General features: G+C 44.4%; 1 protein-coding gene across 3 annotated transcripts in view; it reads left to right on the top strand.

The window, feature by feature from the left end:
* The window catches only part of map4k5 (mitogen-activated protein kinase kinase kinase kinase 5), a 37678-nt gene that overhangs the window by 3326 nt on the left and 14362 nt on the right, over positions 1–19990 (top strand). For 2 of the 3 annotated variants that reach the window (XM_080513022.1, XM_080513023.1), the window contains exons 3-17: positions 3027–3084; positions 8080–8170; positions 9523–9587; positions 9694–9749; positions 9833–9880; positions 10877–10919; positions 11011–11083; positions 12111–12242; positions 12840–12902; positions 13015–13096; positions 14043–14159; positions 15416–15494; positions 16512–16583; positions 18844–18902; positions 19073–19140. In XM_080513022.1, coding sequence (XP_080369148.1) covers positions 3027–3084; positions 8080–8170; positions 9523–9587; positions 9694–9749; positions 9833–9880; positions 10877–10919; positions 11011–11083; positions 12111–12242; positions 12840–12902; positions 13015–13096; positions 14043–14159; positions 15416–15494; positions 16512–16583; positions 18844–18902; positions 19073–19140 — 1106 coding nt within the window. The remainder of the gene's footprint in view (positions 1–3026; positions 3085–8079; positions 8171–9522; positions 9588–9693; positions 9750–9832; positions 9881–10876; positions 10920–11010; positions 11084–12110; positions 12243–12839; positions 12903–13014; positions 13097–14042; positions 14160–15415; positions 15495–16511; positions 16584–18843; positions 18903–19072; positions 19141–19990) is intronic. The other variant, XM_080513024.1, reaches the window with a different exon arrangement.

The following is a 19990-nucleotide window of genomic DNA, read 5'->3' as shown; positions in this document are numbered from 1 at the left end:
CTTGTAGTTAATGAGTAGTTACCAGATTTTAAGCGACGCCCTGTGAGTCGGTATTGAAGCTTGTAAATATGAGATTGATCACATTAAGCGACAACTTTTTTTTAGATTATTTATGAGATTAAACACTGTCAGATTCCTTCACCTGTGATTCCAGATTCAAATAGTTTGAAGTTTCCCAGAACAAAATCAACTCCAGATTTAAAATACCTGCAGTAAACAGAGGGACTGGGTAAAAAATCATCAACTCTTCCTCCTAGCCTTCTGATTTTAAGCACAATGATGCGAATAAACTATTGATTCCTGCCTGTGCCTGTTTGGAAACTGATTGAAAGTTTAACGGTTTAAATCAGGCAGACTTGTATTGGAAGGGTGAGGCGGACCTCCTGGGACAGAACCAGAGAGTTTCATGAGGAAACGGTTCAGGGGGATTAATGGAGATTTTATGGAAAGAACGGATCTCTCAAATTTAACCACCGGCAGTGTTTCAGTTTAATTTGGATCCCAACAACCAGTAACGTGAATAATGTATAATGAGAGGGGGGAAAAAACAGTAGGAAATATTAGTTGTTGTTTTTTTTTTTTAATGGTTTGGGTCAGATTGTTCGAGGTTGTTCCCTGCACTGAAAGTTGTGCGTGTGTGTGTGTGTGTTTTGTGTCCCGATCGGACCGGAGAAGCCGCCCCTGAAGCCCATTATCAGCCAGTACGTTTAAAAAGTTTTCAGGATGACCTTTTTTTCTAGTATCTTCTGACATTTCCAGCCGGCACTGGAAATAGTTTTCGTTTCAGGCCTGAAGGGAAGCGTGTGTCACTGAAGGGAGTTCAATTTCCCACTGTTTTTTTGCTTCCAAGCTCCTAAAACGGCCCGATGTCCCCCCACAACCCCCCACCCCCCCCCATTCCGTCCGTCAGGGACAAACCATCTGATCCAGACGCGATGGTTCAGCCGCTCTGCCAGTGGCCTCCCTCTATACAAAGCCTTCACTGCCCCCCACCACCACCACCACCCCCCAGACGTGACCACCGGTGGAATGCTGCGCCTGGTATTCTCCCAGAGCTCGCGGGCTGCGAGGGCTGCAGCGGGGCTGAAATATGATCGGGCCCCTGTCTAAACATGCGTTTGGTTTCACTGTGGGTGTGTCCTGCCCCGCGCTGACAGTGGAAACACCTCCGTTTGGGGGGGTGGGGGTGGGAGTCCACCCCTGCACAGCTCCCGGCCTTCCTCAACTCTCAACCTTTGATTAGATCAATTTGACAAATCAGGTTTTTTTTTTTATCCCTTCATGAAACTCGGCATCTGCTAAAATCTCTCAGAAACAACCATTTGGAGCAACGTTTGTCATGTGATGTTTTTTTTTTTTTGATGAATCAATGTCACAACTCAACATATGCAATATAAGTAGTGTAATAAAACTGACCGAGCCGCTTTAAATCACGTTTCCACTCACTTCGGATCCATGCTTTACACATTCTAAGTTGCAGACTGAATAATAGGCTGCTTCTGTTCTGAAGTCGTTAGAACTCGAGATGTCACGGGGAAAAAAGGTGTATTTATTGGAAATCTTATCACAATACTCGGCGATATTCGCTGTCGTGGGACAAGGAACACGTGTCTCGTCCCAAAGGTCAAACAGCATTAAAAAAAATAAAATAAAGGTAAACAGAAGACGCCAGTTGACTGCCGACTGTAAACACGGCGAAACCCGCTTGTACAAAATACCAGTAGAAATGCCCCGACAGAGTTCATCGACTCCCGTCGTCATGAGGTGATATTATTTCAACAGTAAATCCCAATTCACTCCCCAACATGCAAGCGAGGTCAAAGACATTAATCCAAACGCATGTAAATTTACTTTCCCTTTCCTTCAAAACGTCGCCGCAGATAGAAAACCAGCACGTCTGCTTTCCCGTCCACCTGACGGGGGGGGCGACTGAACGCGTGGCAGGTCAGTTCAGAGCTCCGCTCCACGTCCCACATTTAACGCCGTCTCGTGTGCCGCGTCAGTCTCGTGGTGACTTCCTCTTCCTCGGTTCAGTTCTCAGGTTTGCCACTTCAGGAAACGTTAAACGGAGGCGAAGGACACATGCTGCAAGCAGCTGCGAGCAGCGTGCCGCAGTACGACGCCCAATAACCCCCTGCTTAATGAATCTTGTGGTTCAGTTGTTTGCATGTGTGATGTCGCCGGTAGAGTTTAGCGTTTCCAGCTCCTCCTCGGCGTTGAAAGGTGGCCGTGCCGGAGGGTTTTTAGGGTTTTTGACGTCTTGATCGTCCCGTCTCCTCCGCGCTCCCGCGGATTAGAGCGCATCCCGTCTTGACCTGGATGTGGACGTCTGCCCCCGGCTGCGGCGCCGGAATCACTCACAACCGTGAATCATGCCAGTCTTTCCACGCTCGGATGTGGGAGTCTGTCGTAAAATCTCACTAAGTGATACTAGAAGTGGATTTATGTCAGCAAAATATATAGACAAAAATCTGCCCGAATGACTAAAGTCATTTTAAAGATGAAATATTTCAAGGCCGCGTGGAGCCTCCCCTGCTGCCTGTGGTTTGACCTAGTGACCTCTGGTGACGGCGCTCTGTTAACCCTTTAACAGGCAAGCGACCATATTTGGGAAGTTCTGCTCACGCCCGTTCAGTGGAGCTGGAGTTGACGTCTGCACAATATTAGTTTTTGACATTTTCATACAAATTAGGAATGCAGTCAAATAATTTAGGTGTTTAATCTGATCTGCAAGATGCATGAAATCGTCCAGAAAGAACGAGGCCACCGTCAGAATTAAGATTAGAAAAACACCCTGCGTACTGTTGTATCAAGTCCAACTGAAGAAGGACAAACGTTTTGAGGATAGATCAAATAGGAAAAGGTGATATAGAATATTTATTACAGGTGAGACTCCTGGTTTGATCTGGTCTGGGAGGTTGTACTGAATGTTTTGTCTATAACACAGACTTTTTGGGGCATATTTAACATTTAGTCTGCAAAATTAACTCAAATGCTGCTCATGCTTGTGGTGTTTTATCTTCCAGGCCCGTAACATCCAAACAGGAGAGCTCGCCGCGGTGAAGATCATAAAGTTGGAACCGGGTAAGAGTGAACGTCACGTCCATCTTCCTTGAAAACACAGCTTGTCTTCAGTAACTCATGGCTGCAAATCATAGATCACTCTTGTCTGTTTCACATAAATTTGCCGTAATGAGATTCCGTTCAACAAACCTCTGACCCGAGGTTGTGTTTGTGGGAGATGCTGGTGAGCTGCGCTGATGACCTAGTGACAGAGTCGCTGCGATCCAGATTAGTGGGATTACAAGGGAGGGGATTTGTGCCACCAGCAGCCAGACAGAGCTCAGCTGATTACCAGCCGGCCAAGGAGGAGATTCACTCCCTTGTTTGTTTTCTCTTTTCATTCATCACGTCGCTGTGGGCGTCAGGCTGGTTGTAGCCGGATCTGACGGCAGCGACGTGTTATTCTCCGTAGTTTATGGAGTTTTCATTGAATAACATGATTTTATCCAAATTTAGTTGAGAATATGTTGAAAATATTTCAGCCGTATTCTGCAGGGATATCAAGAGTGAGACAAACGAATGAGCTGCAGCTGCAGGATGTTGTTGATGTTGTTGATGTTGTGACTCCGTCGTGGCGAGAAAACAACCCGGGCAAGTTTCACTGCTGCAAACTGGATTAAGTGCAAACTGTGTCTCAGTAAGTCTTCACCTCAAGTGCTTGTGCTTGAGGTGTGCAATCGTCTCGGCCAAAAGCAACTGTTTTCAACCTCAAAACATCAAATTTAAAAGAAAAATGATCAAACTGCTTTTATATATTCTGTAAACTTTAGTTCTAAAACATGCATGGAAACAAGCAAAGCATTCTGTCGACATTAACTTAAGTTTTATACCTTTAATTTGACTCAAATGGATTTTTTTTAGTTGACTGAGGAAACTGAAGTATTAAACACAGCCGTGCACAGGGAGAACATGTAAACGCTATAGAGGAAAATAAAGACCTGGCCCAGGTTCAATGTGGCACCCTTCTCACTATGAGACCAGGGTGTTTCTCACTTCCCAGTGAGTTCGGCAGTGAGATGGCGAACGTACAACTCCCACTGGTGATTTAATACGATGTGACGCAATATTAAATCGGTGCTGATTTGAATCAGTTGAGACATTTTAATCTAGTTTTGTGAAGGTCACCCACCGCGAGCCGCTGCAGAGCTGCAGGGTCTGGCTTTAAGGTTAAAGTTAATATTGGGGTACCGCAGGGTTGCTGTTTCAATAAACAATCACAACACCCAATCCAAGTTCTTTGTTTGAAGCACATTTCAAAAATGGCCCTGTTTCTGTCTGTACCTGAGGCCTTCCACTGGAACAAACGTGTCTCCTGTGTGCTGGTGGTGAACTGCTGTGGGTGGAATCGAACCGTGCAGCAAACTGGTTTGACCAGGAGGAGCGACGCCCGTGTGAAGTTTGCGACGGAGAGAAAAGAGTTAGGCGTGGTGGAGCCCTCCAGCGTCGCGGCTGCAGGGCTCCGTTGGCTCTGTTGACGACATCGTTTAGACGCCAGGACCTCATGACCCGGTACTTAGCAGATTGTACAGTCGACACTTGGATTAGTCGCTTTTCTTTTTTACAGATTCGTCGTTTATCACTTCTGTTTCTCTTAAGAAAGCGCTTCAGTCGTGGGTTTTGTTGCACGCCAGACGTTCTGCTGCAGGCCACACGAGCCGTCACGTCAGAGCGTGAGCAGCCAGCCGGACGTTTCCCAATCTCACCGCCGCTTCCCCCCCCCCCCACAAGTCGTCTTCCACCTTGGGAAAAAAAAAATGTCATTTAAACTTTCCCCTCATCCGTGAAATTGTCTTGGTGTGACATTTAATTGAATTAGGATTTAAAAACAAAACAAAAGGAGCACACGGATCTGAAACTTGACCCGATGGGTGAGGACCGTTGTGTTTCCAGCGCAGAGGGAAGTCTCAGTCTGAGAGGAAGTAGGTTCACTGTTTGGCCTCAGAAGAGAGGATTTCAGGGGCTGGGGGGGTTTGCTGAAAACGCATACCTTGATCTTCATACCTCGAGCCACCTGGCTCAGTTTCTGGGGTGAAAGTCTCAAAATCGACTTCATATTTGAGCCGTCGGCTCATATGTGACAGATTTCAGAGGATCCATGTTTATGTGACACGAACAAATATGCCGAGGCACAAAAAACAAAAACAAAGCGTGGCATTAGTGATTTGGTTGGATTGTAATGTGTTTTGCCAGCAACTGTCCATGAAATCAAATTTTTTGTTGCCGTTTCCTCTGTGTGAGCAGATGCATTAGAACGCCTGATCGACAGGAGATCATATCTTTGTAATTACAGATAATTAAATAATTCTAACTTAATCAGCTCTGTTAAATAAAGCTTCATCTTTTTGTGTTTGTGATGCACCGTGAAGTGATTTTCACGCTGCTTCTTTCTCATCAACGTTTTGTTTGAAAACTGCAAAAAAGATGGAATCAAGACATTTACGTCAAGGTATTTTAGATTTTTTATTGTTTCTTGCAGCGTATGATCAAAACGATAGGAGAGGAGTTGTCCGGACTTGAGTAGCTCTTCACTTCCACATGTTCGGCCTCCTGTTTGACAGCACAGAGCAAACATCCAGTTTCAATCTCAATCTTCGTCTCGTCAAGTATCTACGACGAGCTACAGAGAAAAAAGAACAGGGAGCGATTAGGAGCGAATCATGAGCTGATGCAGCCACAGTGTGCAGGAATACGGAGGGAAATATCACACAAAGAGGATTTAATTAGGAATTTTAAATGGAAAATTACTGGAGTGTTGTGTAGTCGCTCGGATTTTGGCACGTGTCGGCATACCAACAGGTTTTAATAGCGAGGCTCACGTGGGAGCGGCTCAACCCTCCCAGACGAGCAGAGAACAACAGTGAAAGAACACGGCGGCTGCCAAAACGACGCGGCTTCTGTTTGTCTAATGTTCCCTCGTACAGGTTAGTGCAGTACTTTATGAGATGACTGGCAAGACGGTGACAAGAAGGAAGATTAACACCATTAATGAGTGGAATTTGATTATCGGTAGGGTTGTACAATAAAAACAATTTTTCACTTAGTTTATTTACATATAGTTTATTCAATTCATGATGAAATTGCCAGAGACTAATGAGTTCAGTTGTGTCAAAATGGAATATTAATTCTCTGGAAAATTTATTGTTTTCTGCATAGATTCAATAAGGTGCTGGAAACTGGCGTCACGCGACTTTTTTTTTTTCTATTTCCTTCCTAAATGGTTTGTGAAGGTTTGGTGTCTGTTTGTTTGTTTCAAATGGCCGTCACAAACAAACAAACCCAGGCATGCTTTGCAGTTTAAATGGACTGAAGGGTCCAAAGTGTGCCGTTAAAAGACGCCTCACACCAGCAGAAGCTGCCTTAAACTGTTGATCCCAGGCGGGACGCTTACGTTTCTACATGTTATTGGAGCCTGAACGTCTGAATGTAGCAGTGATTCTGAACTGGCCATTCTCCACTGGCCAGACATCTTCCTGCAGAAAACTGCTGCTCATTAAATAGTTTCCCTTTTTAGGATGTTCTTGGTCACCGCAGAGATTGCTGGGTATGAAACCCACAGGAGAGCTCGTCTCAGCTCGGTATTGGTGATGAAGAATATCATATATTATGGAAACAAAGAGAATATTGCACAGTATGTAACAAAAACAAAAACTAATGCAGTTAATGTAGGTTTTAGTTTTCCATTGAAAGGTGTCAGCACTACATGTTTCCCTCAGATCTTTAAACGGTTTGAACTGCTTGTAGCTTGAAAACCTAAATCTTATCTCACCAAATATTGAAATAATCATAATCACTGTTATGTAATTCCAGTCGAATGAAAGCAAAATTGATCAAACAAATAAAATTTAAACAATAGGATAGGTTATGAAACACTGAGCCACAGCGACATGCAATTTAGAGTCACCGATAATCCAAACGGATGTTTTTTTCCGTTGGGACTTGATATTGGAGGACCCAGAGAGGGAAAACATGCAAACTCTGCACAGAAAAGCCCCCCAATATGAGCTCAGGGTGCGAACCGCTACACTCCCATGTGGCCTAATTCGGTAGCCAATAAACTCTGAATAAATCCGAACAATCCAGTCATAAGATGATTAAACTAGTTCAAGTCGAATCCACGGAAATCTGCCTGAGGACCTCAGGCCACGTTTGAGTTCATATGGAATCAAGCAATCAGGGAAGCAGTCCTTGTGTTTCAGTCATGCAAACAACCAGCAGATTTGCGGGGTGGGGGCTCGTACGGTTTGTGTCTGCTAAAGAACGTACGGTACGATGAACTCGCGAGCCACCTGGCTCCGCTTCCGGGGAGCGAAAGTCACAAAAATGTACTTCACATTTCAGCTGTCGGCTCATATGTGACAGATTTCAGAGGATCCGTGTTAATGTGCCACCTCAATATTATCACCCTGCACTTAAAAAAAAGAAAAAAGGCAGGCTATTAGAGATCTGTTATGATTGTAAAGTATTTTGGCTCCGACCGTATCCATGAAATCAGCTTAATCTGGACGCTTGCCGAGGATGACAGTGTGTTGATATAGAGCGCCGGAGCTGGCAGATCTTAGCCTCTTGTTAACGTTTATCCCGGCGCTGCGTCTTTGCACAGTTGGGGAGCAGCCGGGCTCACATACTTCAGCCTCTCTTACTTCCTACTGGGTCGGATGCCTTCGCGTCCGTCGCTGAACCTGAGAGCAGCCTGGATGTTGGCCTTTAAAGTACAAGTTGTTCTTACTCGTTCTGTAATCTGCTGCCTTTACCCACACCGTATGGAAACATGTCATCTGAAGTAAATATGGCATTACACTGTATTTTTTTTAAGTGTGGTAAACCAGGAGGTTTAGGATTCACTGGCTGCTTGTAGCTTCTTCTTTTTTTAGCAATCCCAAGTCAAAATGATGTTTTCTCTGCTTGGTGTGGCACATAAAATGTGAACTGATTATTTCAGTCGGATGCACACAATCAAATTCTGTTTACAGTCTTATTTCTTTTTTTAATCTTGCTGTGATTTCTGCCTCGTTCCAGGGGACGACTTTTCCATCATACAGCAGGAAATCTTCATGGTGAAGGAATGCATGCACCACAATATCGTGGCCTACTTTGGGAGCTACCTCTGGTAAGACCCGACTCCAAAACACGCCTGCATTGTCATTTTAATATCAACGTTTTCTTGTTTCTCACACACACACACACACGCACACATGCACGCAGGCCATCACATCTGTGGAATTCATATGGAACTGACAGAAGGACTTTAGCAAGCCGCCGCCTGAAGCTCACATGACGCGTTTAATTACTTTGGTCACGCCGGCGTGCGAAAGTGTGAGTCAGAGCTCCTGAACCGGGCCGACTGGTGGCGACGTTGGCCCCTCGGTGCCAGGACGCTTTAATGGGACCCGTTGTTTTGCGGGCTGACGACTCAGAGGAAGTAAGTCCGGGTCCGCCCACAACCGCCTCAGACTTCCAGCAGGTTTAACTGGAATACGAGCCTCTGAACTGTTTAATGCGGCCGTTGGCGCGGAGGGATGTTGTGTCTCGTCGCAGCGGGACTGGCTCGTATGGCCCCGCCACACCGGGCTCAGCTGGTTACAGGAAAACGTTAATGAGCAACCCGGTCATGTATTAATTCACACACAAGTACAATAGTAGAATGAGGAGACTCGCCATTTGTGTGAAAACTAATCTTGTACTTTCACCTATATCTCAAAATGAAGAGGTTTCTCGACGGAAGGTATTATTAATAATTGTTTACTGCCTCATCGCACTGAACGGTTTCCTTTTTTGTGGCTCTCAACTTGTATCTGTGCACTTTTAGTCAGTTACTTTTGGCTGATTTGACCTTTTCACCGTTCTCACTTCTCTTGTATCAGATGCTGCATGAACAGCTACAAAACCACAAGCTGGAAGGTTTCTCACCTCTCAGATCAGAAACTGGCTTTAAACAGTCAGTAGGAGCTTTTTTCATAGCTATATTTATATTTTCTATTTATTTATTTATTTTCAGATGCACATACAAAGTCCCCCAGGCGACCCACTGCTCAACTCTATTTCTGACACCCAAATATCTTCTTTTTTTTTTTAAAGCTGTTGGTTAAAGTCTGGCTACTCAAAACTGGAATTTCCTTTGAATTCAAAGCCTTTTATATGAAATATTTCCTGTCGCAATACAAAATGTTCATGAATCCCAGGTTTGATTCAAGGTTCTTCAAGAACTTCTATGTTGAATCTGCATGTCCTCGCTGTGCATGTGGATGCCTGTGTCCCCGCCCATAGTCCAAGAACGCGGGACTAATTGTCCATTTTATGCGAATGAGGATGTGTGTTACTGTGTGTGTGTTTGCCATGTGATGGACTAGTGAGTTGTTACTGGGTTTACACATATTGTCAGGATGGCTGTATGATGTCTCATTAATATGCACAATTGTTTATCACTTACTTATTGATTTTTGTTTGTTTGTTTTTTTCCAGTCGAGAGAAACTTTGGATCTGTATGGAGTACTGTGGTGGAGGATCACTGCAGGACATCTATCATGGTGCGTGTCTTTATCCGCCTTTCACAGCAAATGAGTATCTTCTGAAAGGCTTTCTGTTGCAAGGTCCATAACATGTAAACAACCGATTGATATTGTGTCGCCATAGTGACCGGACCACTATCAGAGCTACAGATTGCATACGTGTCCAGAGAGACCATACAGGCAAGTAAATGTTATTGACATTTTATTTTTTTATTTTTTTTTTTCAGTCTGATCTTATCAGTGAATACTTGGTTCTTTCACAGGGTTTGGGATATCTGCACACCAAGGCCAAGATGCACCGTGACATTAAGGTATTGTCTTTTAGACTCCGATTGCCCACTGATTCGTAGCACACACACACACACACACACACACACACACACACACACACACACACACACACACACACACACACACACACACACACACACACACACACACACACACACGTTTGCATGCAATACAAACTAAAGCTCAAATCTTAAGGAGTGCTTCTCCCCATTTGAATCTGTTGGTATCGAGGCAATTCAGCTCCTGTCTCTTTAAATTCTTGGACAATGAAGCTGCTCGGTGGGAGGCAGGGAGGAAGACCTGAAGACCTGGGAGGAGGCTGATGGATGTAGTGAAGGAGGAAGTAGAGACGTTTGGTGTAACAGGAGATTAGGGGGACGGGGTGAGACGGAGGCAGATGAAGGAAGCAACCGAAACATGAAGACGAAGACGAAAAAGCCGATGTTTGATTTGATCTCGGCTTTTACGGAAACATTGCCACTTTGAATACATTTTTTATTTTATTTTTTGGCTTTGAGGTCAGATTTCAATCTGATGTGCAGCTCAGCCGAGGTGTGAGGTGAAGTCACTCGAGCCGAGGATGTGCTCACTTGGAAGCACGTGACCGACGGTGCAGCTCGGTTCAGTTTCAAGGCCAAAGCCGAAGCCGCCGGTGTTGGATGCAAAAAAAAAAAAAAAGGCAGCAGCTTCACTCTCATGTGTTATCACCGAGGTCAGGGCCGGACCTATTATCTTTTCTCAGCCGTACGCAGCAAGCACTTCCTGTTTCCTCTGCTCTCGCCGCAGGATGCCACCAGAGAGACTGTCAGTCACAGCCAACAGAAACACTTAGTGGGGCTGTCGAATACACTTCAGTGCTGATTCGGTTTACTGGAGGTCAAGTCAGTAACTGGCCGTTTGTTAAGGCATTAACCAGAATATTGGATCACCCGAACGTATTCACACAAGCTCATTTGCACTCGTGCGGCTAAATGAGTGTCGCCTGTTGAATGCATGTTCCTGTGCTTCATTAACAGGGAGCGAACATACTTCTGACCGACAACGGGGACGTGAAGTTAGGTAAGTTTCCTTTGAGCCTCTTAGCCCGGCGCGAGGTTTCAGCCTGCCGCGCGTTACGTAATCTGAAAAGCCCTGTCAAACCTCGTTACAGCCGACTTTGGAGTCGCGGCCAAAATCACCGCCACCATTGCCAAAAGAAAGTCCTTCATCGGAACACCGTATTGGTGAGTGTCACCCTCCTTCGACAAGCCTTTGACCCCCCCCCCCTTGTTTTAAAAAGCTGTGATTAAACACTTCAAGCTATGTACCAAAAATATATTCGGTCCACTTTCTGTTGCACCTCTTTCTTCCGTTGTGATCACACTCCTGACCGTCACAAGCTCAGTGTCCTTACAGAGTCACACCTGATCATATTGAGCAGCTTCTACATTTCTCTCCCTGTAAATCCCTGGAGCTTTAGAGTATCTTGTGAGGTTGCAGTTGTGATGAGTTCCCAGCATCTCTGGGTGAAATAAGCTCAAGTGTGTTTAGTGACGCGAGCAACAGCAGCGGCTGTCTTTCCATCCAGGTTCATATTTACATACTTCAGTAACTGTGGCATGCCGGTGTGGTTTTTTTTTGTGGTTTTTTTGCTTTTTCCTGACAAAACCCTTCAGGCGGCCTCGTTTTTATTTTATCCGTGCTCTGGAGCCCCCACTAGAGGCGTGTAGCTGCACGACAGTTCAGCTGCTCCACAATGAACATTCACTGTTTTAACTGACTTAAATTAGCGCCGCAAACAAACACGCTGGCGGATGTTTGATGTTTGAGTCTCAAGCGTCACCAGTTCACACTGACGGAGGTGTTGCTGGTGTCGGAGTCGTAGTGTTAATCTTTTCAAGATTAATGGTTTCGACTTGAAGAAATGTATGTCCAATATCTGGTCGATATGTTAATAAGATACATACTGTACATTTGACAGAACTATGACGAGAAATGTATTTAGTTTAGACATTTTTTATACTTGTTTAATAGTGAATGAGATTTCTGTCGGTTCCTATTTTCAAGCAGTCGTCTCATATGTAAATTGTGAATGATAAATGTTCCAAAAGCAAAGCAGTTTACTTTTTTGATGCCCCTTGAAGGCTTAAAGCTCGACGGAGAACCTCTTATTTTCTCAATGGTTTCCAAGTCGTAAACACACAAAAGGTTTTTTTACTGCACCCTTTCATTCTGGAGTGTCCACCGACGCGTTGTCACGCCTGTGTTCAGGATGGCTCCCGAAGTGGCCGCGGTGGAGAAGAACGGCGGCTACAACCAGCTGTGTGACATCTGGGCCGTCGGCATCACGTCCATCGAGCTGGCCGAGCTGCAGCCCCCGATGTTTGACCTGCATCCGATGAGGTCTGTTTCCTCCCCGTCGTCGTCAATCCTCCTCCTCCTGCACAGGGCCCCGGATGTTTTCATGTGTCCTTGAGCGTTTCATTTCATGTGCCAAGTAATTGGAAAAATCTTTTCTTTTTTTTTCTTTCTTTGCAAAGTATGTCAAGGACTTTGAAGTGGAGCTTCCCAAATATTTTCAACATCACCACTCACTGCGAACTTCTCGTAAAGAAACACCTAAAACCATGAATTTGCAATGATGTGAAATCTATTTGTTAGAGCCATTGAGTGGGAACTAAACCGTTTTGGCAAATCACAATAAAAACGGCCCGGTCCTGCATTCACTTTAAACTTTGGCTCCCCAGCAGCTCCCTCAAGCCTCAAACAACCCGCCGAGGCTTTTCTTCTCGTTTATTAACAGGTTTGGTTTCAGTTTTCTGAAAACGCCCTTGTGTTACTGTCGAGTTAATGTTGCAGCGAACACAGGCATAACACAACTCCAGGGGGGGTTGGATCCTCGTGTTTGACACCGCCTGAATCAGAGCACGTTCTTGGACGTTTCATTTAAGCGGATGCACTTTTCCGCCCGTTTAACACTTTCTTCTTTCTCTCCCGTAGGGCCCTGTTCCTCATGTCGAAGAGCAGCTTCCAGCCTCCCAAACTAAAAGACAAAAACAAATGGTGAGCGTCTCCGAATAGCCGTTTGTATAAGAGGGGTTGTGATGTGATGGTTTATGCTTTGGTCTCCGCTGAGATAATCCTGGTATCAAAACAAGCTTGTCTTCTCCCTCAGGTCCGCTGGCTTCCATAACTTTGTCAAAGTGTCTCTAACAAAGAACCCCAAGAAGCGGCCCACGGCAGAAAAACTCCTCTCGGTAATGAATCTGAGGCGTTTTCAATATGTGGTGGATGAGTTCATGTCTGAAGATCATAACTGAGTCTTGTTATTTTTTTATTTTTTATTTTTTTGTGTACATGCGTGTGTGTGTTCGTGCGTTAATATTAGTATTATCATCAAATCTATTTATGGCTCACTTTTCTAAACACTTTGATGACAAGTGCATATGAAAAAAATAACTAATTAATTGTATTTGACTTCAATTTCCCCACAATTTCATTAAAACAGTGAAGGTTTTGTCTATTTTAGTGTAAACTGCCACAATTTTTGATTAGTTTTTGATTATTGATCGTAAAATCAACATGCATTACCTCAAAATATTCCAATATTTCGTGAGCTCAGGTATTTCTTTTCTTTTTCTTTTTTTCAACTTGAGGAAAAATAACCCAAAACAATGCTTGAAACATTTAAATAAATAAGTAAATGGAAATTTATGCAAGAGCCGATGAGGAAATATAGGAACATGCAACTGCAAATGAAGCAAAAGTAGTAGATTAGGCACATTAACTTGCACGTGTCCACATGCTTTTCATAAGACCAATAGTTACGTCACTTCCTTTGAGATCACCGAGCATCTGAATGGCTTAAACGAATGAACTTCAGCAGTTTTGGATTTTTAAAAGCTTGAAATTACATATTGCAGAGAAAGTCTCAGATCAGGTCACTGAGATTAGAGTCCAAGTTCACTCCTGTTTTCAGTTTCCGGGCGTCTGCAGTGTCTTAAACACTCCGTCTGTCGTCACCACACTTGGATGCAGCGGCCTCCTGGAGCCTGAAAGGGACTGCAGACACTTTCGATTTACCCCACGAGACTAAAACCCTCTTCTTTAAATATTTCACCATGCTATACCTTAAGAGCAGAGACGGCGGATAGTGACGTTCTCAAATTGTGGCTTCTTTCAAACTGCGTCTGTTGCTTCCAGCACGTCTTCGTGGCCCAGACGGGTTTGACCAGGAGGCTCGCCCTCGACCTCCTCGATAAGATGAACAACCCAGACAACCACCAGCATTACGTCGAAGTGGATGACGACGACCTGGAGGTAAACGCCTGACTCTGCCTCACATGTGATGTCATCATCAAAAGACACATCTAAACCTTATTTTCCTATATATATATATATATATATACCACACCACTTCTCATAACCATATCTCCTCGGCCGTTTACAGCATTTAGAATATTCACAGACATGAAGTCCCAGAAAGCAGAGAAAAGAGCTTTGTGCAGATATACTACATTATTCAAGAGGTTAGACGTCTGCAGCACTTTTATTGGATGCAGAATAAGGTAATGCTTGTGAATGCAGGGAAATGTAAAAATAATTTCAGTTTTGACAATTATTTGGCCCAGGTCGCGAGATGAGTCGTTATTCCACAGACTGCATTTCTTCAAGTTTCAATTGATGTCGACTTGTCAAGTTATCCCCCCCCCCCCCCCCCCCCCCAAGTTCACTTAAATTTCCTGTATTTACGTTGCTGTGTGTTTTTATGGTTCCGAGAAGACAAACATGCGACACGCGGTTGAATCCTGTCTGTGAGCAAACTCACACGCAGGAAGTCCTGTGACTAATAATCACAAAGCTCTGTTTCTCTACTTTCTGCTAGCTTTTTATTTTATTTGGTATCATAAACTATACTATTATTATTTTTAAGGATTTATGTTGGCAGTGAGCGGATGTCATTGTAAAGGTCAAAGTTCATGAAGAGAAATACAGAAAAACACCAACATCAACTACATTTTTATGATTGTCATAGTTCAGATGAATAATTAAAACATTCCCCTTTAAAAACAACCATCTCCTGTCATTAACATTCAAGCCTTTCCAAACAGCGACTGACCTTTTATTTTCAGCGAATAAAAATATAACGCCGGCGTTTTTTTGGCCGCTCGGCTGCGAAGTCTAAATCATCAAGTTGTAAAGAGGTTTTTCTTCCATGTTCCTTTAAAACTTTCCCTCCCCCTCACCCCTTCTTCTTGATTCTCTCCATTGACATTATTATTCCAACTGGAATCAACATCACATCTATGTGGCAGCCAAAGAGGTGGTACCAGCGCCTTTTAAGAGGCCATTGTGCTTTTCTCTCTCCCCCTCCGACAGCAGCGGCACTGTCTCGGCCATGATGGGTGAAAAAAAAAAAAAAAAAACCTCAGGGCTATTGACTGCAAGCAGTGGAGCTTGTGGCAAACAAACAGCCTCTGAGATGCATAATAATGCGGCGATAGCAGCCGCCAGTATTAGAACTGGTCAATGTCATTAACGGTGTTTTAATCGGTGTGTTTGTGTCTTTGCTCCAGCCGCTCTCTGCAGTCAGACACACCATCCGCTCCACCAACAAACAGGCCCGAGCCGAGAGGACGCGCTCAGAGATTGACTGTAAGTGAACAAAAAGTCCCCGTCCCTCCCCCTCCCCCCTCCCCCCTCCCTATGTCGTACAACTGCAACTGTTCCATCACGACTCATCCCGGCTGCCCGGGTCAGAGGAGGTCCGATAGCTTGTCCGAGGGTCGTCCCTCCTCCTCTAATCCCGCAGCCGCACCGACTGGCACCTTTCCAGACCACAGCGTGAGGTAGTGCGTGTAAAAATAGCCCCGGTGGGGGGATTTCACGGGAGGGGAAAGTGGACGTCGAAGAGTTCCACAATGCTTCTGTTGTGGCATGTGTCGCTTTAGAACAACTGTCTATTGAGCTCCTCGTCTGAAGCCTCACGGAGACGCGGTAGAATTCCCCGATCCAGTGTCAAACTGTGATTCACGTCGCAATCCTCTCCGGGGTTTGGTTTGTGTTGTCATAGTCCAGGTGTGTCCAGCCACACAGCTCGCCGACACAAAGGTGCATTCACCTCGCAACGAGGAAAAAAACCTCAACTTTTTAATAAAAGTACAAACGGTTTTTCATTTATCTACACATGAGGCGAGAGATCAGTGATGCAGCCGGCAGCTACCTCATCGCTAGTGAAACGGCTTTTTCCATAATGTCAGGGTAAATTTGTGATTAGACAATCCCGTGGCTGATAAATACACGTCTTTACCGACATTAACCCAAAGATATCGACACAGAGGAACATTTCCATTCTAACCAAAGGAAACGTTTGGAGTCGTCGTACATTCCGCTGCTCGAGATGACGCGAGGCTCGACGTCGACCGTGATTATATTGTGTTTGACGCCCCTTGTCCTCCGTGGTGCTGAACGTGTGGCGTCAGACGTCTGCAGTCGTCTCGTCGTTTTAATTTCAGGACGACGCGGTGAAAGTTGAGTGTGTGAGCCGTCTCTCATCGTGTCGTCCGAGTGTTCCCACTGTGATCGTCTGTCCCCCGACACACGTCCTGTTTGGTCCTTTTTCTGAATCCAAAGTTCTCACTTCTATTATCTGACCTTCCCTCCTTTGCAAAGCAAACAATGGAACAGACCATGGAGGGCCGCTCTCAGGCCCTCGCTCCTCTGAGGCACACAGGGGGGACGCAGGTCAGTGTCAGTGTAGTGAGACAGTGTGTGTTTTTCTAATCCACCAGCTCACTCCCTCAGACCCTCGGACCCTCGGGGGACGTAGACAATTAATGTGTAGAATCACAGAAAACCTCTGCGTGGATGTGAGTGGCACTAATAAAGTTGGGTTCTCCGGCGTCGTGGTGGTTTCTCACCGCGGCCGGCTTGACTCCAGGTCCAGTTGATTTGGGTGCCGTGACGTCTCTGCTTCTGTTGGACCGACTGAAATCACTTACATGTGGATGACTAATCAGACTCTTCAGCCAATCTTTTAACCGTTTTGACCTTCTCACTGTTACCTGCGCTTTGGGTGTGTTCACACTTTGGTTCGCTTAAAAACAACAACAAAAACAACACGCATATAATGCATTTGCATTGTTTACGTTGCAACCTGGACATGGATTCAATTCAAATATAATGAAACAGTCTATGAAGTCACTGATGTGATTTTGTGGGATGTGAGAGATCATCGATGTTTAGATTTTGGAACGCATCCCAGACTGGAGTTGACATTCACACCATCATTTAAACTCCCCAATTCTGATCTGTGAAGAAAACCAGATAAATAAAAACAACCCAGACCCGACCTCTTGGTGTTAAGTGCACCGCTGTGCAGCTCTTCATACCTATCAACAGAGTGCAGATGTGACATTACTTGGTCCTCTCTGCAATATTTTAAGTATAGTTAAAAAAAGTATTGGTTTCCTCGCAGCAGCATTTAAAATTTTTTATATATATATATATATCTTTTTTCAGCGTTCAAGAGTTCAGAGGAGATTTTAAAAAAAAGTCAATGCATCATTTTGACCAGATATAAAAGACGAGGCGGAGCCATGTTGTAACCACATTCAGTAGAAGCCCTGAGATGTTGCAAGCGATCATAGAGTGAGACATAAATATCACTTCTGTTGTATGTGCGTCATTAACATGTGACTTATACGTCAGGTCAATTTGTCAGGCACACACACACACACACACACACATCCTGACTGCATAACCTAAGATAAAACTACAGATGATCAATGACTGTTCAGCTCTTGCTGACTCAGAATCCCATGAAGAATGTGTTAGTTAGCAGGAATTTAAATAATGGGTGATTTATTTATTTTTTTAATATATAGAAATGAGTAATTCTGCTTAGAAACCTGTACCTTGCTGGATTTCTAGCTCCAAAAAAACTAAACTAATCCTTTTTTTGTTGTTCTTACGTAGTTCCACAAGTGGAAATCTGCACAAGACTATGACTTTAAACCTTCTCGGCTCACTGTGGGTGGAGGCAGTGCATCCCTCGGACAGATCATCATCCCTTCACAGGGAACATAGGGAAACAGTCACACACACTCACATTCTCAACCACAGAAATAGTTGCTATTTAACTTCAGATGCATGTATTTTTGGTCGTCGGAGGAGAAAACGCAGACGCAGAGGACAAGACTTCTGGAAGTCATGAGAGTTAATATGGACCATAAACAGATTTAACATGCTGCTTATTTAGGTCAATTACTCTCATGTTAAAATACAAAGTAAACCAAACCAAAGTATTATTTTTCTTCTTGTTTTTGTGTTTTGGTTCGGGCCTGAGAAAGTGTGAACACATCCTTAAACTCTGCAGCGCCTCCCCAACGTCAGCATACCTCAAGATTAAAAAAAAAAAAAAAAGAAAATCCGTCGTATGAATTCTTGAGTACAAAGTCTCTTTATTAATGGGAAACTGATTACGTGGGAGTATTTTTTTGGCAGGTTGGATGATTTCTTTCACCTTCGGGATCCGATCATGTTTATACTGGACACTAAACCGGTCTCTCTCTCCCCCCCCACCCCCATTTATTAGCACCCACCCCCACCAACCTCCTCTCCAAAGTGAGCAGACCTGGTTAGTGTCGAGTGTAATCTGTGTTTGTCTTTGGTGACCGACTCGTCTCGGGGCCGCAGACCAAACATTTATCGCGGCAGCGTCGTAAATCACCGGCGGTATTTTGGCAGGTACGCCATAGATCTGCTACGGGTTCATTCTTACACGTGATCGCTTGCTAAGAATGAACTTGGAGGTTGTCCCCCCCCCCCCCCCCCCCCCCCCCCCCCCAAGACTCCTGGTTGGTACTAATACACATGATCCCCTCAAGGCTTTGTGTGCCTTCAAGCGCTGGGCTCTGACGCCCTCTAGTGTCAAAGGTGTGTGCAAAGAGGTGGGAGTGTAAATATATTTATTTATTTATTTATTTATTTTTACAATCGACAGTTGACAAGCTCCAGTTTGAACCACCGCTCCGGAAGGAAACAGAGGCTCATTCTGAAATGGTAATGATCACCTTTCATTTTTCATTTTAGCCACGACACTTTCTGATCGTAAAAACTGAACTTCCGCTTTTTTTGTGGGGGGGAAAAAATAAATAATTCAAGTGTCTCTATGTGTAAAAATTCAGATGTTTTAAAAAGTCGATTTCTGTGCATGTCCGCCCTTTCCACAGGATGTGAGTAAAGATAACGACTTCCCCTCACCCTGGAGTCCCTTCGCAGAGGGAGGAATAACAACCAGGTAATCCACGGAAACTGTTAGAATGGAAACTGCTTCTATTTACTCTCTCTGCCTGTCTGTTGCTCTTCACCTGGTTTTTATTAAAAAAAACAACCTCATCTGTCAAGACTGGATGCTAAAGTTTTGTCGCAAAGAAAGTTGAGGATGCTTTCACACCTGCAGGTTTCAGGCCGACCAGTAAGACGTCGACACCAAACTCACTGCTTCTTTAATTAAAATCACAAGGTGGACCGTCAACACGTCTCCCGTAGCACAATGAGATGTGGGTGTTCTTATTTCCTAAACATAACCAGCAAAAGAAGAAATCAAACGTGCGAGCAAACACACATTAAACCCTTCCCCTATATTTGGTCTGCTGCTTTCAGGAACTGGTTTTCAAGCGGCTCGCTCGGTGCAGCAGTTACCTTACTTCGACTTGGTTATGGCCATATTGCACAAGCTATTTTCTTTTTTTTTTTAAGGCAACATGGGACCAAATAAAGCTTGACCATGAGAAAATAATCAGTAAAATAATAGAGATGAAGAAGGAATATGCCTCCATCTTCTGACTTCTAAATATATAATCCAGATAAGATCATGTAAAAAAAAAAAAAAGGTTGAATTTGAAGGGTAGGGAGGGGTAATCCACCGACCAAGGTTTGCATCAACAGCTCATAAAAACTGGGATGTTATATGCTGTGTATTAAACACCTTAATGAAAACACCCCAGAGCATATAGAAGTACCTTTATGCACATAATTCTACAGGAAGCAAAGGACACCATGGTTACAGTCATATCCACGCAGACCAAATCTACATTTGGCTTTTCACCAAAAATTGTGCCCACTGGTCCTCACTCGCAGGTGTGAAA

The sequence above is a fragment of the Blennius ocellaris genome, assembly GCF_963422515.1.
Source record: "Blennius ocellaris genome assembly, chromosome: 17".
NCBI classification, from domain to species: Eukaryota; Metazoa; Chordata; class Actinopteri; order Blenniiformes; family Blenniidae; genus Blennius; species Blennius ocellaris.
The sequence above is the reverse complement of the archived record's forward strand: the minus strand, read 5'-3'. Positions and strand labels throughout refer to the sequence as shown.